The sequence below is a fragment of the Periophthalmus magnuspinnatus genome, chromosome 17 (assembly GCF_009829125.3).
Source record: "Periophthalmus magnuspinnatus isolate fPerMag1 chromosome 17, fPerMag1.2.pri, whole genome shotgun sequence".
Lineage (NCBI taxonomy): Eukaryota > Metazoa > Chordata > Actinopteri > Gobiiformes > Gobiidae > Periophthalmus > Periophthalmus magnuspinnatus.
The window spans coordinates 6415577-6439718 of record NC_047142.1 but is presented as its reverse complement, the minus strand read 5'-3'; the positions used below and the strand labels follow the sequence as shown (position 1 = coordinate 6439718).

Below are 24142 nucleotides of genomic sequence, written 5' to 3'. Positions count from 1 at the left end.
GAGGTTTAGGTTTAGACATAGTGGACCTCAGTGTACAGTGAATAACATTTCATGAATTAAATGTTTTTTCCCACATTTGACCTTTTCTGTTTGTTTGGCCTTAAGCTAGCTCCGCTCTGCTTTACTAGTGTACTTTTGTTCATATGTTACTTTGCTTGGCTGAACATGCCTTTGCTTTCCCTCATGCTACTCGCTAAAATGGCTTTGCCTCATTGTGACTAACTATTCCATTCATTGTTTTATTGTGATTTTATTTTTCATTGTTCTGTTTTTGTTTCCATTTTTAGGCCAGATTCTGCGGGAGGTTTTTCTTCATGTCCTTCAGCTGGCAGTCGAAATGAGAAGGACTGGGAAGTGGACTCCACCACTTCCTCTACTCCTTCCAACACTGAGTATACAGGTAACTACCACTACAATATTTTGGACTGAAGCAGATCATAGTTTATGTATTTATCTCTTTCATACTTATATTTTGCACTTGTAGGTCCCAAACTGTACAAGGAACCCAGTGCCAAATCCAACAAACATATCATTCAGAACGCTCTGTCTCATTGCTGCTTGGCTGGCAAAGTTAACGAAGGGCAGAAAAACAAAATACTTGATGTGCGTTTGTATTCAAATTAATATTTGTATTCTTATTTTATTAAATTAGCAATCTGGAAAAAAGGTGGCTGACTTCATATTGTGTCCTCAGGAAATGGAGAAATCTGGAGCTAACAACTTCCTGGTCTTATTCCGTGATGCTGGATGCCAGTTCAGGTCTGTCTACACTTACTGCCCCGAGTCCGAGGAGATCATCAAACTGGCGGGAATAGGACCAAAAAGCATCACGGCAAAGATGATCGAGAACATTTACAAATACAACTCTGACAGAAAACAGTTCAGCCAGATCCCAGCCAAAACCATGTCAGCGAGTGTGGACGCAGTCACTATTGCAGGCCATCTGTGGCAAACCAAGAAACAAGGAACACCTAAAAAGCTCCATCCCAAGTAAATGACAAGACTGACTACATTTTCCTTAAGCATTTTGTACCCAGACTGAATCACAACTGGAAATGAGAACAGCATTATTTAAAGGGGGTGCAGTCTCGTGTTTGCCAGCATGTGTATGAACTTAAATGTGCCAAAAAAGAACAAAATACTAAGCGGACAAATGCCTTAGTTGAACCACTGAAGCACTGAATGTCAAGTCTCTGCAAGAGGCACTTTGATTTCTAGTCCATTGTGTGGCCTTATGCTTGTTTTGTGTCACTGGTGCACATTACAACAAGTGTTTTGTCAGCACCTGTTATAATACCGGTAATCTGTTATTTTGTGATGCAAGAGAGACTGTCTGCATACGGGTCAGAGGTCAAATTCATGGTTCTCTGCATTCTAAAGCGCTAAAGATGGCCTGTCTGATCAGAGATATGAAAGATGCAGCGCTTTATTGAAGACATTTGCTGCTAAACCGGCATGTTTTTTTGTTTTTTTTTAACTCTTGTAAATGGTTTGATTTTGTGTATGTGTGTGGAGTGAAGTGCCATGCCGTGGAGGTGATTTTTGTTACTCTCCAGAAATAACATTGTCTTACATGATGTGATGCAATGTGCCATCGAACCATAGGACGCACCTGCAATATTCTAATTTATTGAATTAGATCATGCTGACATATATGGTAACTTTGATTTAAAAATACCGGTATGTCATGCTACTTTGTATATAATGAAATGAACAGCTTTCTGTAGCGTTGGAGTAGCTTTTTTATTTATCTTGTATCAGTAGCCTATGTTGTATGTCTGTTACGTGGCCTTTTATTACGCTAAAGATGCAAAAATGCAGTTGTCCTTTTTTTTTTTTACTAATGAGACTATCATCTGATGTGTCTTGGACAGAACCCTCACTGTGTCTGTGCAATTTGCCAATGTCCTGTTAACTTTCAAACATTTCTCTGATCTGTCACTTTAATAATAATAATAGTCTTAACAATGAAATCTTGGTTTTGCCCACACATGTAAATACACAAATGATAGCACTTAAATCATGTGTAACCAGCCTGTCTAATCTCTTTGTTATCACTTATTTGCATAACTGTTACATTTTTCATCTGTTGACTCTGTACAGATATATTTTGGCATATACAGATATTTTTGGTATTGACATTTATTTGATGTGTGAGGTATTAAAGCGGTTAAATAGCTGTGAATTTCAAAAATGCGCTAAATGCTCATAAGATGGATAAAAAGAAGCATCGAGGTGAAATTTACAAATCATGGATATGCAAAAATGTTCTTTTTCCCAATGTGGAATTTCCTTTCAATATGCTCAATTGCTCATGGAACTTGTTTTAGTATGTTGAAGCTTTATTAAAATACCTGCTATCAAAACTTGGTGTTTTCAGCATTCATCAAGTGTGTGGGTGTGTGTGTGTGTGTGTGTGTGTATTTATTTATTTACTTAGTGTACTTAGCCTATTATTATGTGATGTATGTGGGTGTGTCTGTAGACTATAAATCACAGACACAGGTCACTCATGGTGCATTTTGCATACTGAGTGGAGGTGATAGATTGTGTCTGTTGTATGTGTTGTGAAGAGCTCGTGTCGGCTGAAGGAGGCAGTGCTGGACTGTTCTCACACTGTGGACAGTGCTTAGACTGTGGACAGTGCTCAGACTGTGGACAGTGCTTAGACTGTGGACAGTGTTCAGACTGTGGACTGTGCTCAGACTGTGGACAGTGCTCAGACTGTGGACAGTGCTCAGACTGTGGACAGTGTTCAGACTGTGGACTGTGCTCAGACTGTGGACTGTGCTCAGACTGTGGACTGTGTTCAGACTGTGGACAGTGTTCAGACTGTGGACAGCGCTCAGACTGTGGACTGTGTTCAGACTGTGGACAGTGTTCAGACTGTGGACTGTTCTCAGACTGTGGACTGTGTTCAGACTGTGGACAGTGTTCAGACTGTGGACAGTGCTCAGACTGTGGACAGTGCTCAGACTGTGGACAGTGCTCAGACTGTGGACTGTTCTCAGACTGTGGACAGTGTTCAGACTGTGGACTGTGCTCAGACTGTGGACAGTGCTCAGACTGTGGACTGTGCTCAGACTGTGGACAGTGTTCAGACTGTGGACTGTGCTCAGACTGTGGACAGTGTTAAGACTGTGGACTGTGTTCAGACTGTGGACTGTGTTCAGACTGTGGACAGTGCTCAGACTGTGCTCAGACTGTGGACTGTGCTCAGACTGTGCTCAGACTGTGGACTGTGCTCAGACTGTGGACAGTGTTCAGACTGTGGACTGTGTTCAGACTGTGGACTGTGCTCAGACTGTGGACAGTGTTCAGACTGTGGACTGTGTTCAGACTGTGGACTGTGTTCAGACTGTGGACAGTGTTCAGACTGTGCTCAGACTGTGGACTGTGCTCAGACTGTGGACAGTGTTCTGACTGTGGACTGTGCTCAGACTGTGGACAGTGCTCAGACTGTGGACTGTTCTCAGACTGTGGACAGTGTTCAGACTGTGGACTGTGTTCAGACTGTGGACAGTGCTCAGACTGTGGACAGTGCTCAGACTGTGGACTGTTCTCAGACTGTGGACAGTGTTCAGACTGTGGACTGTGCTCAGACTGTGGACAGTGTTCAGACTGTGGACTGTGCTCAGACTGTGGACAGTGTTCAGACTGTGGACTGTACTCAGACTGTGGACAGTGTTCAGACTGTGGACTGTGTTCAGACTGTGGACAGTGTTCAGACTGTGGACAGTGTTCAGACTGTGGACTGTACTCAGACTGTGGACAGTGTTCAGACTGTGGACTGTGCTCAGACTGTGGACAGTGTTCAGACTGTGGACTGTACTCAGACTGTGGACAGTGTTCAGACTGTGGACTGTGTTCAGACTGTGGACAGTGTTCAGACTGTGGACAGTGTTCAGACTGTGGACTGTTCAGACTGTGGACAGTGCTCAGACTGTGGACAGTGCTCAGACTGTGGACAGTGCTCAGACTGGACAGTGTTCAGACTGTGGACTGTGCTCAGACTGTGGACTGTTCTCAGACTGTGGATAGTGTTCAGACTGTGGACTGTTCAGACTGTGGACAGTGTTCAGACTGTGGACTGTGTTCAGACTGTGGACAGTGCTCAGACTGTGGACTGTGCTCAGACTGTGGACTGTGTTCAGACTGTGGACTGTGTTCAGACTGTGGACTGTGTTCAGACTGTGCTCAGACTGTTGACTGTGCTCAGACTGTGGACTGTGTTCAGACTGTGGACTGTGCTCAGACTGTGGACTGTGTTCAGACTGTGGACTGTGCTCGGACTGTGGACTGTGTTCGGACTGTGGACTGTGCTCAGACTGTGGACTGTGCTCAGACTGTGGACTGTGCTCAGACTGTGTTCAGACTGTGGACTGTGTTCAGACTGTGGACTGTGCTCAGACTGTGGACTGTGTTCAGACTGTGCTCAGACTGTTGACTGTGCTCAGACTGTGGACAGTGTTCAGACTGTGGACAGTGTTCAGACTGTGGACTGTTCTCAGACTGTGGACTGTGTTCAGACTGTGGACTGTGCTCAGACTGTGGACTGTGCTCAGACTGTGGACTGTGTTCAGACTGTGGACAGTGTTCAGACTGTGGATTGTGCTCAGAGTGTGGACAGTGTTCAGACTGTGGACTGTGTTCAGACTGTGGACTGTGCTCAGACTGTGGACAGTGTTCAGACTGTGGACAGTGCTCAGAGTGTGGACAGTGTTCAGACTGTGGACTGTGCTCAGACTGTGGACTGTGCTCAGACTGTGGACTGTGTTCAGACTGTGGACTGTGTTCAGACTGTGGACAGTGCTCAGAGTGTGGACAGTGTTCAGACTGTGGACAGTGTTCAGACTGTGGACAGTGCTCAGACTGTGGACTGTGTTCAGACTGTGGACTGTGCTCAGAGTGTGGACTGTGTTCAGACTGTGGACTGTTCTCAGACTGGGCAGGGCAGAGCTGCAGCGCGCTCGCCGCAGAAACATCCCGCTGGAGCTGGAGCCGGAGTCGGAGACATATTCCGCCGTGACAGCGCCTGTGAGCAGCGCGGGTTCTGTCGGGGAGCTGCGTTATTACCTCATGTATATATTTTAACAGGTGATCTTTATTTCTCTTTCTTATTTAAAGACAAATCGTGTTTGTGGAGCCCAGTGTGCGCCCCGCCCGCGCGGACAGGCGGATGATGCCTCGCTCTGTTTGGCCTGATTAGCTACAGTGAAATTAGCCTGATATTTAGCTTTGCTTTACACGATCCGTGTTTTATCAATCTAATTATTATCTAGTTATTAATCCTACTAGTTTTGTGAGCTAAATAAGCTGGTTAATCCTGTGAGACACTGACTTGTGGCTAAAGCCAGTGTTGCTAACATGTTAGCAGCTCCGCAGTGATGCGTTTGGTTTGATGTTGTTATAGAAGGATAAGCTTGTTTCTTCAGTCTCACAGTTCTAAATGTACATTATATGATGTTTATAGCGACCAGAGTATATAGTTTTCAGACGTTGACATGTTTTTTCATGCCTGTATCTTTACTAGCCCCAAACTAAAATGTTGTGATCATGTGAGCAGGTTTACTCAGCATTTCTAGCATCTTTCTTGTTGAATATGTCCAGAGTGGTCCTTGGTTGTTGTCAGCCCGTCTACACCATGACGGCAGAAGAAACCATCAATGTGAAGGAGGTGGAGATTATTAAGGTGATCCTGGACTTCTTAAACTCCAGAAAGTTGCACATCAGCATGTTGGCACTGGAGAAGGAGAGCGGGGTCATCAATGGACTCTACTCTGATGACATGCTCTTTCTCAGGTATAACATGGGTCCCTCACATCAAATGATATGATTAAATGATTATACTGATGGAAAAATATAAACTCTGACCCTTTGATTTGAAATCTACTGTATTCACCATATTTGGACATTTATAATTTAGTAACATTTTAATGTAGGCACTCCTGTTGTGACCACTTAGCCTCCAATGTAATTTGTGTGTGTGTTTTAAAGGCAACTGGTGCTTGATGGACAGTGGGATGAGGTCTTGCAATTTATCCAGCCTTTGGAATGCATGGACAAATTTGACAGAAAAAGGTCTGTTGATTACAAAAAACATTTACTATATAACATTTTAGCAGATATACTATATTTTGTAAATTCTTCTAATTTATCCTGTCCTGGTCCTCAGGTTCCGCTACATTGTTCTAAAGCAGAAGTTTCTGGAGGCTCTTTGTGTAAATAATGCTATGTCTGCAGAGGATGAACCACAAAATGTAAGGGTTTTATTCATTAGAATGGATTCTGAATCCATTTAAATCAGATAACAGGCCACATGAACACACAAAAGATCATGAAGGTCCTCATCCACTGCTCATCTTCTTAGACTAGCTCTAGCTTACTATCACATGGCTGTGCCAGAACTATCACGTTCTATTAACAGGATCAGGTCAGACTTCTCTGGACATCTGTGAAGACGGAGTGCAGGGCAATAAGCTCTGAAGTAAATCTGTTGTATGAAGGGGACATTATGTAGTAGCTGTTACATAAGCTTTAGATTAAATTTTACATTTTTTTTGTATTATTTTTTCCAGCTTGAGTTCACCATGCAGGAAGCTGTAAAATGTCTTCATGCCCTCGAGGAGTTCTGTCCCTCTAAAGATGACTACAGTAAACTGTGTCTGCTGCTCACACTGCCTCGACTGACCAATCACGCTGAGTTCAAGGCAAGACTAGATTTTTCTATGAATGAACATTTATTCTTCTTGTTCTGTTTCACATGGACCTGTATTTATTTTGTACCTTTACAATTTTCCAGGACTGGAATCCCAGCACGGCTAGAGTTCAGTGTTTTGAAGAGGCCTGCATGATGGTGGCAGAGTTCATCCCTGCAGATAGGAAGTTAAGTGAAGCTGGATTCAAAGCCAGTGGAGACCGACTGTTCCAGCTGCTTTTGAAGGGAGTCCTTTACGAGTGTTGTGTGGAGTTTTGCCAGGTTAAAATATAACTGGTTTGCCAGTGCATTATCATTAAGTTTATAGTTGATATTGAAGTGTTTATGGTTCTAAATTTGGTAAAATGCTTGTCCAGAGCAAGGCAACTGGGGAAGAGATCACAGAGAGCGAGGTACTGCTGGGAGTGGACATGCTGTGTGGAAATGGCTGTGATGACTTGGACCTGTCTCTTCTGTCCTGGATGCAGAATCTGTCTCACAATGTGTTCACCTGCGCCTTTGAGCAGAAACAGCTCAACATCCACGTGGACCGCTTAGTCAAGCCTGTGAAAACTGGCTATGCTGACCTCCTTACCCCTCTTATCAGCAAACTGTCTCCCTACCCCTCCTCTCCACTGCGGCGCCCCCAGTCTGCAGACACATACATGTCCCGCTCTCTGAATCCTGCACTGGACGGTCTGTCATATGGGCTCTCGGGACAGGAGAAGAGGGCAGGAGGGGGGGAGACAGGAGTGGGGAAAGGTGTGTCTCCCATGTCTCACTCATTTGCCAACTTTCATTATCCTGGAGCAGGCGGGCAAAGCCTGAGCCGCAGTCTCATGATGGAGACCTCCGACTGTCACAGTATATTTGAGGAATCCCCTGAAACGTAAGTGCTTGAAACTCATGTCAGCTTAGTGTTTTACAGAACACTAATGCAGTGTTCATTCAGTTTCTGAATCTCAGAAGTCTCAACATGATACATATTATAGTACACTGTCCATTCATGTCATCGATTTGGAAAACACCTGTCCATGTGTGCAAGGGATTTTTTTTAGGATAACTGCACTGGTACATTTAGTTATATTAGTAATTAGTAGTAGTTATAATAAACACTATGTAATTGCATAAAAGTGTAGTGTAAACTTGGGGTCCAACATTTCTGCAGGAGTTTTCTAGATAACATAATATTAAGCTGTTTTTGTCGGAAAGGTCGAGGACAGAAACTCCCGTGGATAAGATGCTGAGCTCTGGCAGCACTCCGACCACACGCCCGGCCTCAGCTCCAGGAGAGGAGGCTCCGTCACCGGGCTCTGCAGACAGAAACGAGGTACACCACTCTTCTTCTCTGCTTGTTCAGTTACTCATCATTATCCATGTTTATTTTTATGCGATTCGTATTGCTTGTATTAGTGTAAAAATTTAAGACATTATAAACTATCGGCACAGTGGTTAGAGTTGCTAGAACTCGCGCTTCACAGAAAGAAGGTTTCGAGTTTGACCCCTGAACCTCCGGGGCCTTTCTGTGCATGTTCTCCCCATGCACCCTATGACTGGGTTTCCTCCAGGCAGTCACGTTTCCCCCATCAACCCAAAACATGCACAATAGGCTATCCTCCAGCTAGCCAAGCCGAACTCAAGATCGGAGATGAAATGTAGGGATATTTCTAATCCTGTCATGATAACAAATTTTGAAGCATGACATATTGCTACAGAAAAATATCACAATAAGCGATAACATTGAAACTACTTCATGCTACTGACACAAAGCAGGATAATGACAGTTAATTTTAAAATGGACAATAATATTAAAATGTCTGAAATAATTAGTCATAAGAGTTACTTTTTCAACGGCCTACAGCTAAAATCTTTTTGTATTACAACAAAATTATCACAAATCTCCCCATTATTGCAAAGAAAATGTAGACACGATAAATATTAAACCCAAAAATATATTGTTCTAGCTTTAATGTATTGAACGATAAGTCAATAATTGGAATTATTGTGACAGGCCTAGATATTCCCTGTTTTATCTTCATATATTGCTTACATTCTGGCCTCACTTCATCTGAACTTCCCTTTAACATAATCCATGTATATCCTTTCTTCACAAATATACAGTTTTATTTTTGGTTCATGTGTCATCATGTAGTCAACAGCGAGTGTCCGGGGATGGTTGGTGTTACTTGACCCTTCTATGGTGTGCACTGTTTTTTCGACTTTGTTTTGTCTTACACAGACAGCAACATGGGGAATTACTCCCGGTGGGACTTAATAAGCACCTTCAACATGAGTCTTTATTATTGCCTTGAGATGTCTGTAAACATAGCCCTGAGATACATTTTCCTGTCAGTCTCATTCTTTCTATTATGAGCTCACTGTGCAGCTTGGTTTAAGTTTAGTGCTTTGTCCTGCCCTCCCTGTTTCCATAGAGACACAAATGAGGCCCCGATTGAGAGCAGACTTTGGGGCCATTGTAATCTCACTTGTCGTCTGCCCTGTTGTTCCTTTCACCCGTTTACTGGTCCAAAACTGTGAGGACGCCTCTCTCTCCCTCCTCAGCATTCTTGTTTTTCCCATGTTTCCCCATCAGATTCTTTAGACAGGATGTAAAAGACAGAGAAGGGAAGTGACCGGTATAGTAGCTGGCCAAACACTGTTGTTTTATATTGTATTTTTATATGGCTTATTTTAGAAATGCCTCTGTCTCTGGGGATGTTAGAGTTCACTGGGACTTAACTTTAATCAAACACACAAATGCAAAATGTGATTGTTAATGTTATTCAATGAGATGGTAAATATGCTTGTGAAAGGAATAAACATATTGTCTAAACTATAAAAGTGAAAACCAAAAGTGAGCGCTGCAGTGTTTTTCCTGGATATGAAGGGGCAAAACCAACTTGTAGAGCCATTATAAAACTACACAAACTCACAACATACAACTTTCCAAAGATATAATTTGGCAATACTTTTCATGATTTATGAATAGCCTTTAAAAGCACAAACTAATAATAATAATAATAATGAGTAATACCGTAACTCCTAAATGTTACCCCTTAACTCATAATGAACAAACTGATTCAGGCTTACGTTTTTGCGCAAGCTTAGTTAAGGCTAAGTAAGGTGTAGTTATTATAAAGCGGCACCTATAATTTCACACTATTTTCCCTCAGCTCCGTGACTCCACAGAGAAGTATGAGGAGTTCTACAGACAGCGCCTTCGTGTTCAGCAGCACCTGGAGCAGAAGCAGCAGCAGAGACAGATGTACCAGCAGATGCTCCTCGAGGGAGGGGTGCAGCAGGACCCTCCACCCACTGACATGCAGCACAGTCTGACTGAGAAGTTTCTAAACAGGTATGGGCACTGAAAGACATGCATTTGCTGACAATAGATTCCTAACACAAACACAGCATTTGTTTTGGAGTTAACAATCAGGGCAACAATAGCAAATATTTCTCGATCTGAGTCTGCTAGATACTTTTTTTGTTGTGGTTAAGTACTGGAAGATTAGGTGCATGACCAGAAATATAGACGGTGTTATGATGTTAATGTATTCTTCAGTCAGTCCCAGGTGGCTTTGGACAAATCCTCACTCCACCATCTGGGATAGGACCCCCCCCTATTTTTAAGGTGCACATTGACATGCTAAATTTATGCCTAAACATGGATCTTTGCCTTTGTTATAACACATTTAGTGAAAGGAAAGTGGCTTTTGTCCTTAAATTCCAATTTAAATTATCTTATATATTTTGCACAAATCTGATTACATATCTTACTATGAGGTCCTACCTGGGTATTCAACAAAATTATAATTTATTAACCTTAAAAGATAGGATTGAGAGATGTTTAAGAGAGTAATTCTAAATAACATAACAAACTAATACTAATTACACTGTATTGAAACCATTTTTGAGTTAAAACCTAATTCAACATTTGTAATTGTGTCTGGTGCTTTCAGATCCATCCAAAAGCTGGAGGAGCTCAATGTGGGGATGGAGAATTTAGGGGAGGACGTAAAGTCTTTGACCCAACAATATAATATGAATGGAAACTCCCCTGGGCCTGAGAACAATAACAACCCCCCATCTGTGACCCCAGAGCCAGGCAGGGTCCAAGGAGGTGAAGTGATCAGCAGTACTCCACAACGCACAGCAGGGGGCCGCACTGTCCCACCTCCCTCTGAATCCCCTGTCATTACACAAAGGTTTGTGTTTCTTTATATATAAATTTATACAGAATAAATGAGACTTTAAACTTTCCATACATACATAACTTTCTTTTGTTTTGTTACAGTGGACAAAAACACAAAGGACAAGGAGACTCTCTCAGCTCCATGACCAGAAGTAAAGAGGTAAGAATTCTAACAAACCACTATTGTACTACTGTATATACCATATTTCCTTTTCACAGAAAAAAAAACTGTATTCAATATTTTGTTTTAGGGTGACAAATCAAAAGCCCTTTTTGTACCAGTGCATACTCTAGAAGATTCTCAGGCTGTGCGTGCTGTCGCCTTTCATCCATCTGGGGCACTGTATGCTGTTGGGTCCAACTCTAAAACTTTACGAGTGTGTGCTTACCCTGAAACAATTGACAAAAGGTATAATGGACTACTACTGTAATAAGTTACTTAGCCATAGTGTTTGTAAATCAATGCACAATTAGTATTAGCATTTTGCGTGTGGTGAATCTAAATAAGTAAAAAATTACATATGCTTGTATTTTCAGTGGGTCCAGCCCAGTGAAGGCCCCGACTGTGCGCTTCAAACGAAACAAGCACCACAAAGGCTCCATCTACTGTGTAGCCTGGAGTCATTGCGGGCAGCTCCTGGCCACCGGCTCAAACGACAAATATGTCAAAGTGCTGCCCTTCAGTGCAGAAACGTGCAATGCCACAGGTCAGCCACACTATTTCTTACATGTACTCACACTGAGCCTCATTCATTAATGTTTTCTAAAAAATTTTGTAACTTCCACTTTAAGAAGACTGGGCGAACTCTCTGCTAGATTCACAACGTGTTCTGAAGCAGTCAGATTTCTTAAATGACAGTTGTACCTAATTCACCAACATCCAAATACCACGACACTCATTCACATTTTATTTACATGAAAATGAATATGTATTTACTAAGAAATACCCTCTAAACTTACAGATATGGTCAATATGGATTGGCATTACGCCATCTGAGGGCGCAAGGGAGAGTGAACAAGGAAGTCAGGTGGAGTGTGTGTACAGACCACGGCTCTTTTACCATTTCAGTAGAGATTTAAAATGTCTAATATTTAAGTCACCAAGTTTTATAGCTTATTTATCATGTTTTCAGCAAATAGGAAGGGAGGGGGGCGGGGGCGCATATGAGTGCACTCGCGTCATGGGGGGGTAATGATGGTGCGGGGGTGTTGAGTCCAGGGCAGTGACCACGTGCAGGGCTGTAACTGTGGCCCATATGGAGAGCATTGAGGCTGGGACAGGCTGAGGCTGTCACTGCAGCCTGTATAAAATCTTATTGAGCATGTGGTCTATTAGGTCTAACAAACACCTCAAAAATGTTATTGTATCACACAGTAATATTTTTGTAAGAAATACTGTAAGAAAATATATAACTTAGAATCATGAGGGAATTTGAATTTTGTGTTACATTATTAGAGTAATAATATTCTAAAACTACAATTTTTGTTCTTATGAGTGTTTCTGACTGTCCTAGAACAAGGATTTGTTCTCCTAGTAGAACATTTTTAGTTAAAACATTTTGCGAGTACCAAAAGTGCTCACAAGAAAGCCTTAAGTACAAATTTGTTCGTAAGAACACTTCATGAATGAGACCCATTGCTCTTAGAGTGGAACTCATTATGTTACTATTGATTTCTTTGTTTGTGATCCAGGCCCAGACCTGGAGTTCAGCATGCATGACGGCACCATCCGAGACTTGGCTTTTATGGAGGGGCCTGAAAGTGGTGGGGCCATCCTCATAAGTGCAGGAGCTGGAGACTGTAACATCTACACCACAGACTGTCAGAGAGGTCAGGGACTACACGCCCTAAGTGGGCACACAGGTATGGGCCTGTTCATGGTTTCTTTTTCAGTTTAGGATCTATGTCTAATGTCATTGTTTTGATTTAGGGCACATTTTGTCACTGTACACATGGGGAGGGTGGATGATTGCCTCTGGATCTCAGGACAAAACCGTGCGATTCTGGGATCTTAGGGTGCCTAGCTGTGTCCGTGTCGTGGGAACTGCTTTTCATGGATCAGGTATGACTTATTTTTTAATACAATATTAAAATTGTATTATTATTATTATTATTATTATTAATAATAATAATAATAATAATAATAATAATAATAATAATAATAATAATAATACCGGTAATAATAATACATTTGATTTATAATGCACTCTTCATTAAACAGAATGCTACAATAAAAATAACTTTAAAATACTAATTGCTAAAAGCTAAAAACATCAGCAGTAAGCTTTTCTAAATAAAAAGGTCTTTAAATTAGCTTTTAAAAAGTCCAGGCTCTGTTTGGCTCTCAGCTAGGCAAGGAGGCAATTCCACAGTCGCGGTGCAGCTGAAGAGAAGGCTCGGTGACCCATTGTACGGAGCCATGTGGGGGGGACCTGGAGGAGCATGCTGCCTGTAGATCTGAGGGTGCGGTTTGAGGATTGTACAGTGATCAGGTTTTGCAAATACAGTGGCACCTGACCAGTGATGCATTTATGGGTCAGCAGAAGAATTCTATACTCAATCCGGGATGAAACAGGGAGCCAAAGTAGTGATTTAAGAATGGGAGTGATATGTTCAAATTTCCTGACCTTCATTAGGATTCTGGGAGCGCTGTTTTGAATGTATTGCAGTTTTTGAATGTCCTTGACAGGAATCCCAACAAAAAAGTCCATTGCAGTAATCCAACCTTGAGGAGATAAAGGTGTGGACAAGTTTCTCTGCGTGTGGGAGGTTTGGAAGGGGGCGGAGTTTGGAGATGTTCCGTAGATGAAATGATGTCTTGCACAGATGTTTTATGTGGATCCAACTGTAACAGTGGAAGGACAACCCATGTCTGCTAATGACATGACCGAGGGGTAGCATGTAGATGGTAAAAAGGATGGGGCTGAGAACCAACCCCTGTGGAACAATACATGTGACAGGAAGAAGCCTGGACTTACTTCCACCCAACAGAACGCATTCAGTCTTGTCAGACAGGTTGGATTGGAACCACTGTTCCGACAAGCCAATGCTGTTGTGGAGGCGATTCAAGAGAATTGGTATGATCCACAGTGTCAAACGCTGCTGTAAGGTCGAGGAGAATGAGCAGAGATGGTGAACCTGCATCAGCTGTCATCAGTAGGTCATTTGTCACCCTGAGCAAAGCTGTTTCTGTGCTGTGGGCTGAACGAAAGCCTGACTGGAACCTCTCAAACAAGCCATTTCGCTTGAGATAGTTCTGAATTTGAGAGGCTGCTACCTTCTCTAGGACTTTGACAGAAAGGTGAGATTTGAAATAGGCCTGTAGTTGGCAAGCACCTCTGGATCTAATGAGGGCTTCTTTAGGATGGGATGGATGACAGCAGCTTTAAGGGAAGATGGGAGGTGTCCAGTTTGTAGTGTGTGAATGTCGGTTAATCTGCATGTCTTTTATCGGCCAAGACCATTTCACTGTGTAGTTCTACATATATTGAATAAATTATGATCCAATATCACTAGATCATACTTTAATCCATTCTTTTTCACTGTACAGGGAGTCCTGTCGCATCTGTTGCAGTTGATCCAAGTGCTCGTCTCCTAGCAACAGGGCAGGAGGACAGCGCGTGCATGTTGTACGACATCAGAGGGGGGCGTATTGTGCAGGTGTATCGTCCACACAGCAGTGATGTCCGCTCTGTGCGCTTCTCTCCTGGAGCGCACTACCTCCTCACTGGCTCTTATGACACTAAAGTTATGGTTGCTAACCTCCAAGGTATGTGTAAAGTCCTACCAGTAAAATAGCAACAAGTTCAAAGTATAAAAATCACAGTATATTTTGTTAACTTGATAAAATACTTGAATTTGTCTAAAGTAACAAAAACTATGCTGGTGTAGGTCTAGTGGTTAGCATTAGCATTACAAGAATGCAAAAATGTAATGGTGTATCATTGGCTCACTTGGTATTTCCAAAATTGTATTTATTTCTTCATTTTGTGTTTGTGTGTCCGTGTCTAGGTGATTTAACGAAGCCTCTGCCTCAGACTGTGGTGGGTGAACATGGAGACAAAGTAATTCAATGTCGATGGCACACTACAGACCTGTCGTTCCTCTCTTCCTCTGCGGACCGCACTGTCACACTCTGGACACACAGTCAGTAATGCACACCAACAGAGGAACATGGGACTGAGGGACATCCGAGATGGGACATAGGAAGTATAAAGATGCTGATCTACTCTCCTTTAACACACTGCTTTAGCCCAAGCCAGAAGTTGCGCAGGTATGCATAACAGGAATAGTGAGGAACCCCTGGGATTAATTAATAACATACATTGCATGCTCTGCTTTAAATTAATTTAGAAAAGTTTAGTTTTACATTTTACCTTAGTTTTACATGTGGTCTGATGCATGGACCTTAACTGACAAATCCTGAGGACATAGCTTTTGTAATGACTGGTGCCTTTATTTCTGTCTAAATTCAGAGTTGTTGTTTTTTTCAGTAAATATTGATTCAAAGTGTAATCTATTTTATGTGTAATGCTGCCGTTTTGGAAACCCATTGAAATCCAGAGTTTTTAAGCAGTCCTAGCCAAAAGGCACTGTCTTTGGACACTTCACCATCACCAGTACAAAATATGTTTTCATTGCAGCTTTAAACATAGATATTTGCCTGTACAGTCTAAAATATAAATGGGTGTTGTGCTGAAGCTATTATAGTGTCTTAACATTGACTTGCTTGCAGTGAAAGACAGTTCTTGTGTAAGCATCAAAGGGAAAGCTTGTTTATTCCTGCTACTGTACTGCAGTACCTTCAGATGAACAGTAGATGGCATAGTGAAGCTGACTTGAAGCACAGTTGTTTTAAGAGCCAGTATTTTAGTGTTTTATTCTTTAAACATTTGCACTTTTATATTTAGTTCTAAATTGATTAATTTACATATATGCATATTTATGTTTCTGTATAATATTGTAATGGAAAGGCCAACTAATACTTAACAGCAAAGGTGTACTTATCTTGTGTTTGTGTATTGTAGATATTTATGTTTTTGAACTGCCAGTGGCATTTGTATTAAGTCCTTTTAATTGTTTCTTAAAGTAACTTAATTAATTTAAAGCTAGCTAAAGTCTGACTGCCGGTACGTTCAATAAATTGTCTTTTACAAAAAGATCCATTTTGTGTTTACTGTAAAGGTTAAGAGCTCTTTTTTACCGAAATGAGGCTTTATTCCTCAGACATTAATCATTACATAGTACAAAAGAGTGTAATTTGAATGTACATATAATGATTCATTTTTTAAACAAACACTTAAAATATATTTTTAAAAACACTTTTCAAACGACCACACAAGTTCACACACACACTTGGCTACATAAGAGCGCTTTAGCTCAGCTAGCATTTCTGAGGCTACAGTGAGTGGTTGGGCGGCAGTGGACAGAATCATTTAAAAAGGGATAATGTGCAATATATACAAAGAAACAAATAGGGCAAAATGAAAATTGGACCAAACAATTTCCCTGATATTTTTTGAGCATCAATACAACACAAAAGTACTTAATACATAGTCGAAAACTGATAATACTTTGCTTTGTTTGGTCTTGACACCAGTTATTGCTGTCCATGTAGTGCTTTGACTTAGTGCTTTGCTGTTTAATTGGAGCTAGGTCTTGTAATGTTGGTTGACAAAGGCAGGGTTACACGCTGTTCATCCATACGTTTAGCTTGAGAGCGCATAATGAGACTGAAGAAGTCCTCATCTGGCACAGTTGGCCCACGAACTTGAGGGGCAGGCAGGGCACAGCGCTGGTCATCCAAACGAGACCCCTGGATGAGAAACAAATGGTTGGGATTGGCTTCAAAACTGATTACTACTTGTATTTTATTTAAATGTAGTCAGCTAATAGCACATACCTGGCACTTGACAAGCATGTCAAAGAAGTCATCATCAGGTTCAGCGTTGTCCGCATTGGCCATTAAGTGGCTAAGCACAGCCTGGCTGCTGTTTTGATTCAACCTCAAACCTGGGAGACTTCCACCGGGAGCTGCAGACTCCTCCAACCGACGACCGCGAACAGAGGACACATTTGCAGACTCGGACACTGCTACAATTTGAAACAAAAATTAAGTGTTAAAAGCATGTGAGTCTTTTTTAATTTAATCACACATGACTTGATGTAATGGTATAATTACATTTTCTCAGGGTTCTGGGTGGTGAGTCTTGGCTACTGCTCAGGGATAGCCTGCTGCCCTTATCCTGTATGGAGCAGCGCTGGTCATCCATGCGATTGCTCTGAAAGCGACTCAGCAAATCAAAGAATCCCTCATCTCCCAATGTCTCGGGGCTTGAACGCTATGACACACAAAGAATAAGTAAAAACATTAAATATGACTAAATAAATGGTTACTTATGACCCAGGTATTTCATACCTTCTGTGGTCCCTGCACATTAGCCTGACTTGTATCCAGTGTGTTGCTTGTATCTTGGAGGATTTTACTAGAGCCACCGGACTTGTACTTCTTCCCTCGCAGACGATTAACAAAGAATAACTTGGAGGAGCCCTTTCCCAAAGACTGCTTGGATGGTTTTGTCAGGATATCACTATTCCACTTCTGACCCTTGAAATTAAAATATAATATTGTTATAAAAAAAAATAAAAAATCTCACAATCAGATACACTCTAAGCCTCCCAGTAAGGTCTACTCCAGGGCATTGGAGAGGAGAGTCCAACAAATAATTGAACTTTGGATTCAGGAGGAGCAGTATGGTTTTCATCCCGGTCACGGAATACTGGGCCAGCTCTGTACTCTCCATAGGGTGCCCGAGGGCTCATGGGAGTTTCCCCAACCAGTCCACATGTGCTATATGGATCTGGAGAAGGCATTCGACCAGCAGGAGCTGTGCTCACATTGCCAGCAGTAAGTCAGACCAGTGCACACTGGACTCCACCAGTGATGCCCTTTGTCACCAGGTCTGTTCATTGTTTTTATGGACAGAATTTCTAGGCATAGTCAGAGAACAGAGGGTGTCCTGTTTGGGGACCATAGGATCTCATCTCTGCTATTTGCAGATGATGTTGTCTTGATGGATTCATCATGTGTGTGTGGAAAGGAAGTCTGGACCTCCCTGCTCAGACTTCTGTCTCCGTGACCCAGCCCCGGATAAAGCAGAAGAAAATGGATGGATGGACAATCTGATACATTAAATACTGTTCTTACATTTGGTTTATCAGGGGTGAGAGGCATCAGCTCCAGATTCTCCATGCTATGTCTTCTACTCAATCTGGGTCTGGCTCCTTTAATGACATATCATTTAGTTAATATTAATTGAGCTAAGAAAATAAGAGCGATATCCCCATCGATGATGTTACCGCGTGAGTTGTAGTCTGCATCCTTGTTGTCAGAGAGAGTTGAGTTATTTGTACTGTAGCTGAGACCCAGCACCATTTGGAGATCAGACACATTCATACGAGCCGTCAGTTCCCCACTTCTGTCCCCTGTCTGGAGAGATAAGACACAGGTATAGGTAATACATTTGTCAATATCTTAAATCTATAAAGCACATTAATCACTTTGCATTACATCTACATACCTCTCTGCATATCTCCAGGTGTTTCTCTGCAAAGTGCATGGCCTGGTCATGGTTTCCCAGAGCAGTGTGAGCATTTCCCAAGCTCCAGCACGCACGGCCCTCTCCAATCCTTGAACAGTACAAAACGATACAGTCATACAACAATTATAAACCTTCTTACTTGAACAGAGATGTTAAGTAACGATTTCAGGCTTGTGCAATTTTAAGCATATGGTATAGTCTTTAATGTGAAACCATTACCTGTCATTAAGGTCCTGAGCTATGATGAGATGTTTGAGGTGGTAGTCTATAGCCCTCTCATAGTCCTGCAGAAGTGTGTATGTGTTTCCCAAACTGTAGCAGGCTTGAGCCTCCACAGCGCGGTCCTTCAGCTGCCTTGCCAGTTGCAGCGTACGCCTAAATCATGAAGACATATCACACTCAACATACTGCATCATACAAATGTTAGTCATTATAAAGATTGTTTTAAACTTAGATGCCTACTTGTAATGTTCAGCTGCCACTTCAAACTCCCCCAAAAATATAAAAGCATTCCCTAAATTACAATAAGCACGTCTCTCAGCTGAACGATCTCCAAACTCTTTTGCTATGAGCAGACGCTAAAAACAAAAAAAGTTAGATCAGACTTTTATGCAAATACGCAAAAATCATACTTACAAATACAAATACATATAGTAAAATCAAACCTGTTCATGAGAAGAAACAGCTTTGCGGAAGTTCCCCAACAGATAGTGTGTGTTTCCAAGATTTCCATAGGTTCTACCCTGAGCAGCCCGATCTCCAAGCTCTTTCACTATGGCCAAGTTACCTCTGTAAGTGTACAAATTTATTTTAGCGGTTGGACTTCAATGTCTCAAGGCTTCTTTAATACATACTCATAGTACTCTGCCGCTTTTCCAAGAGCTTCCATAACCTCTTCAGGAAAATCACCAGGTTCAGCCCCACTCCAACAGATACTTTTGCCTTTGGCATGGTAGACATTGCCAAAGTTATACAGAGCTCTTGCCTGTCCAACCTAGCACAAAATGAGAATTTACCATCAGTGCTTCAAGATGAACAATGATAAGAGCCACTATTTCACTAATTACCGTATGTGGTTGTCTAACCTTGTCATTTATGTCCCTTGCTATGTCCAAATGCCTCTGACAGCAGACTATGGCCTCATCAAAGCGCCCCAGAACCTTCAAAGTGTTTCCAAGGTTTCCACTAGCTTTGGCTTCTCCAATAAGGTCACCGATTGTTCTGCAAGATGCACAAGGCGTTAAAGCAAAAATAATAATAATTTGACTGAAATCTTAAAATGTACTTTTACCTACGTAATTAATAAAAGTACTGTTTAACCCCTTTGCTGTGTCCAGTGGTGGACTAAGGATTTTGGGAGCCTAAAGAAAAATTTGAATATGCACTAGCATCTCTAGATTTTTTTTACATTGGCAGCCACGCAGATTTGCATTTTTTGGTGGTTCTTGTTGTTCTATATATGGATAATAGCTTACATGCAAACAAGAAATTGTTAAAAAACAGACCATATTTCCAGTATTTTGGAGCATTTTAAACTGTATAACTTTTCCAGTAGGGGAACTTTTTCTCTTTGCATAGATGTTGAATTGCCTACACAGTTCCACAGTATGGCACTGAACATATCCATTTTATATTTATTCAACTGTAGCTTCTATGGATAAAAAGAAAATCGCTGCATAATGGGTCAAGAGTCAGGACGTGGAATGCAAGCTGTGCGCTATTGACACAGACGTGTGGCGGACAGGTAAGACTTTTCTCTATAACCAGAGCGGACTCACGGTGGGATGTGGGAGCACCCACGTACAGGGATATGCGAGGAGTTGTGGTGCTGCGGCGGGTTTAGGCTCTGTGTGGCTCTCACAGTGCACGGACCAATTAGGGAAGCCCTGATGTTGGTGAAACGTGACAGGCAGAGAGATGGAGAGTGGTGGGTCTGAAAGCAATAAGGAACTGATTTCGAAAACGTGGGGCCATTTCATTGCCGTTTGGGGGCCCCACCTAACAGCCATAAAATACATATAATCTTTTTTTCCCCTTTGCACATGGGCCCTTTACACTGCTGGACTCCTTATACTACTGGACCCCAGGGCTTCAGTTCCAGTGTGCCTGTGCAGTGATGCAGGGTAGCTGCTACGCTGCTACTTGCATGCTGTTTACAAACGGAAAGTGGAGAGTTTAGATTGGGATCAAAGAAATACAGCTTGTGTCCGAAACACTAATTATTCTCTTCATGTCTAGGACCGACCCAGGCCTGTGTCATTTGAGGTTATGTTAAATTACGTTTATGGTCCGTTCAAAGTCTTAGTGGCACAATAAACTGTCAGGCAGGAGCAGAAATTATATTTTTAACATATGTATTGACGGAAATGTTTGCCTTATTTCTTCAATTGACAGAAATCAACTTTAAGCCCTGTAAATAATATCAACCATATGTCATGCTATTCTTTTGTTGTGGGGTTGTTCCTTGTTGTACCTGGTCAGCGTGAGATCATGCCGGTGAAACTCCAGAGCTTTGGCATAGTCATGTAGATGGAAGTAGGCGTTTCCCAGCTGGCTGTAGATGGCACTGAGCACCTGTAGGTCCTCTGTACCAACCTGGATGGCAGCTTCAAAGAAGGAGACCCCCGCTCTGTAGTCGCCCACTTTACAGAGCCGCTCCCCCTCCAGTGCCAACTCCAGGCAGGAAACCTCCATCCTACAGCACACAACACAAGGTCACTTCTTCAACCGTCAATGCAGACATTAGCGACAAGTTCAGCAATTCAAATACAGTTCCTCTCTTCAAAACCTGCAGAAAAGTGAAGCCTGAACATACTTTTTCTAGGCAAAAGCCCTCAAACAGGGAATGTTGTTTAGTTACTTCCTTCCGCCAACAGTGAAAAGAACAATGGGTTTAGCATGCACTGTTTATTATGGGTGGTCACACATCCTTTTTACCAAACTTTTGGGAATAGCGCTCTGACTTAAATTCAATGGGCAAAATTTAAAATGTAACTAAAATGATAAAACAATAAAAATGAGTAGAGTGGAAAACGTATGCCCTCAGTTGTTGTGTTTCACTTGTATCCAGTTTTTGTGGACCATTTAAATGTTACAATCAGTGTTTCACATAGACTGTTTACATCATGCCAAAACATTTCTACGCCATTCAAAGCTGCTTTAGCAGAGTAAAATTAAAAACCTAACATTGAAAATAAACAATGAAGGTATACCACATCATTGATTCATCATTATTGCTGTTACTATCGATGGCAATGGGAAGATTTTTTTAAATTTATCCAACATAAATAGATTTTATCATTCCCTAATCATTATAATTTGTGAACAAGGACATACATGATCTTGATGTCCTAAATACAAGCAAAAGCAGCTTAACATATTTCTAAATCCTAAATTACAAGGACACACTCTTGTTGATGAGGCATTTATCAGTTACAGTAGCTGAAGTGTTACTAGCCTACCTGCTGGCTTTTTGAGCTTTACAACAAAAACAGCAGCTGACTGAACAATTAAGAGGCATCTACCAGCGACCTCTTCAAAATAAACTTCCAGAGTCACCACTTTTCTCTTGTATATCCATTCAACCTTAGTTTCCCACCGCAAAAATAAATATGACTCAATACTAGCATTCATAAATCAAATAATTAATGCTTTCTTAATGATGGTATCAATAATATGACTCCATTGACGTCAGATATAAAAATATGCTCCACACATACGATAGTGGGATTAGCTTTGCGTACGAGCAAAGGAAACAGCTGATTCAGTATTTGTGAGACTAATCAGCTTGAGTTTCTTTGAGGCTCTCTCTTCTGACCTGGCCACTTCAGATAAGAGCTATAGCACACAGACAAATTACAACTGCCAAGTGGCTTTATTGAGATAGTAAAATAAAGTTATATTAAAGGTTGGTATAACATTAAAGTTCGTAAAATATTTTCCCTAAGAGAACAGCTGCTCTATTCAGACATTTGTGGTGCTCAACAATGGAAGCGGTGATTAATTTTTCAGTGCTTCGTAAATATTGAAACAAGAAAAAGAAGCCCATCCAATTTGGCAGGTAGCACCTGTTGCTGGGGCTATTTACCTGGATTGGGGCAGACAGCTGGCTGACAACACTTTTTGACAACTGCTGTGTCAACTGCTGTGTCAAACTCACACTAAAACAATAACAGCAAGGATACTACAGTTATTCTGTATAGAGTAATTCAAGATTGTTAAACATAAACGAAGATCTGATGCCAATCTAGCATTTATACTATATAACTAAGAAAAACTATACGATTAACAACTGAAACTGAAGCGGTCCCTACCTGTAACGAACATGAAAGGATTGTTCCTCAGGTTGCATGCTAACTACTGTGCCACCATTGGTATCCATTGAAGTGCATAATATGAGAGAAAATCCCAGTTTCGTTCCGGAAAAAATGTTGCCTTTAAAAATTACAAGTTGAAAAAAAATAAAACAAAAAATGTTATCACATTAAGTTGGCCAAAACCAGTCTCCATTTCAAAAGGACTGTGTGTGATTGGCCCATGTCAAATGTGGACAATGCAAACAAATGTGGACAATGGTTGTTACACAGCAGCAGATTTCTGAGCAGCAGTCCGTAGGCCGCATTCATATACTGCATGTTTTGCGTCACAGCCTCTCAATCTCCCGTCAGAGGGCTCTGTGGAGAGAACACAAGCTGTATGTGAAGCCTCTTTCTGGCCATATGATGCCATGGCAACACCAACCAAACACCAGCGTGCACAAATGGGGCAGGCAGGAAGTGAGGGAGCAAGGCACGAATAAATGGATGGGCACAGTCTAATACGGTGACTAACTAATGACTAATCTGCATGTGCAAGTCAATTAAAACAAGCTGAGCTAGGCATGAGACAAAAGGTATACAGACACTACGCAAGAAATGAGAAAACTTATAGCTCAAGGGAAGTAAAAGCACCTAACTGTAATCAACTGAATAATTTATTCTGAATTAAATATTCCCAAAAGATGTGTTGAAGTGCCTATAATACACTATTTTCTGATCTATGTTATAATATTGTTTTCTTGTCAAAAACATACCTGGAGTTGTGATTTGCTTCATTCACCCATGTTTTTCTCTCAAACAGAAAACACTCTGATCCACCTTGTGATGTCCTGTGGTAATATAGGAAGTGCTCCACTGTATTTTTAAACTCCATACACCTTAGAATCATTTGGATGATTTTACCCCTGGAATTGCCAATATCTATTGAACAAAAGGTAAAAAGTAGCTGTTAACTTGAAAACTATGCTTCATGACATTACATTTTGAAATTTGAAGATGTAGACAGAGTAATAATAAAAAGTTACTCAAACATGTCTGTTTTGACAAGGTAACAACATTGTAACATGGCTTAAAGCTCACAAGAATCAATTTTGTGTAATATAGGAGATTAAATTTAAAGAGCAGACCACAGAAAAAACACATTTCATAAAAGGAAACGTTTATGGGTTAACCAAGTGCAAACTATATTCAATTACACTTTTGACATAAGTTACACACACTATTCAAAATATCACACAACATGGAATGCCTTTTAATTTGCACTTCAAAAATGTTTATTCTAACAAGGATTTGTTAGAATAAACATTTTGCCCATTAAGCAATGTAGGTTAGCGCG

At 41.4% G+C, this 24142-nt stretch overlaps 4 protein-coding genes across 4 annotated transcripts in view; 3 read left to right on the top strand and 1 right to left on the bottom strand.

The window, feature by feature from the left end:
- The window catches only part of LOC117385784 (G-protein-signaling modulator 2-like), a 36251-nt gene that overhangs the window by 3713 nt on the left and 8396 nt on the right, over window positions 1–24142 (top strand). The gene's annotated exons all lie outside the window — the stretch shown is intronic.
- Window positions 280–2352, top strand: LOC117385785 (calmodulin-regulated spectrin-associated protein 2-like). The gene is made up of 3 exons (XM_033983111.2): window positions 280–400; window positions 485–603; window positions 695–2352. The coding sequence occupies exon 3, from the start codon at window positions 698–700 to the stop codon at window positions 992–994; it is 297 nt and encodes a 98-aa protein (XP_033839002.1). The 5' UTR covers window positions 280–400; window positions 485–603; window positions 695–697; the 3' UTR covers window positions 995–2352.
- LOC117385781 (WD repeat-containing protein 47-like) lies at window positions 5009–15737 on the top strand. The gene is made up of 17 exons (XM_033983107.2): window positions 5009–5097; window positions 5611–5802; window positions 5998–6081; window positions 6176–6260; window positions 6579–6710; window positions 6803–6979; window positions 7075–7586; window positions 7910–8027; window positions 9871–10052; window positions 10657–10902; window positions 10992–11049; window positions 11141–11298; window positions 11427–11596; window positions 12582–12752; window positions 12820–12951; window positions 14440–14658; window positions 14901–15737. The coding sequence occupies exons 2-17, from the start codon at window positions 5645–5647 to the stop codon at window positions 15041–15043; spliced, it is 2745 nt and encodes a 914-aa protein (XP_033838998.1). The 5' UTR covers window positions 5009–5097; window positions 5611–5644; the 3' UTR covers window positions 15044–15737.
- On the bottom strand, window positions 16105–23239 carry LOC117385782 (G-protein-signaling modulator 2-like). Its single transcript, XM_033983108.2, has 14 exons — window positions 22804–23239; window positions 20964–21185; window positions 19576–19711; window positions 19345–19484; window positions 19156–19279; window positions 18953–19068; window positions 18710–18865; window positions 18470–18578; window positions 18249–18378; window positions 18097–18173; window positions 17308–17496; window positions 17071–17230; window positions 16792–16982; window positions 16105–16704 (listed from the first exon to the last, which is right to left on the bottom strand). Exons 1-14 carry the CDS (start codon window positions 22869–22871, stop codon window positions 16531–16533), a joined length of 1992 nt encoding a protein of 663 aa, XP_033838999.1. The 5' UTR covers window positions 22872–23239; the 3' UTR covers window positions 16105–16530.

Excerpts from the sequence above, each read along its gene's own strand:
- LOC117385785 (XM_033983111.2), top strand. The coding sequence starts at position 698 with ATGGAGAAATCTGGAGCTAACAACTTCCTGGTCTTATTCCGTGATGCT.
- LOC117385781 (XM_033983107.2), top strand. The coding sequence starts at position 5,645 with ATGACGGCAGAAGAAACCATCAATGTGAAGGAGGTGGAGATTATTAAG. Across the intron at positions 6,261-6,578 it reads CAGAGGATGAACCACAAAAT|CTTGAGTTCACCATGCAGGA; the intron begins GTAAGGGTTTTA and ends TATTTTTTCCAG. Across the intron at positions 11,299-11,426 it reads CCTGAAACAATTGACAAAAG|TGGGTCCAGCCCAGTGAAGG; the intron begins GTATAATGGACT and ends TTGTATTTTCAG.
- LOC117385782 (XM_033983108.2), bottom strand. The coding sequence starts at position 22,871 with ATGGATACCAATGGTGGCACAGTAGTTAGCATGCAACCTGAGGAACAA. Across the intron at positions 19,712-20,963 it reads CATGATCTCACGCTGACCAG|AACAATCGGTGACCTTATTG; the intron begins GTACAACAAGGA and ends TGCATCTTGCAG. Across the intron at positions 18,866-18,952 it reads GTGGCAGCTGAACATTACAA|GCGTACGCTGCAACTGGCAA; the intron begins GTAGGCATCTAA and ends TTCATGATTTAG.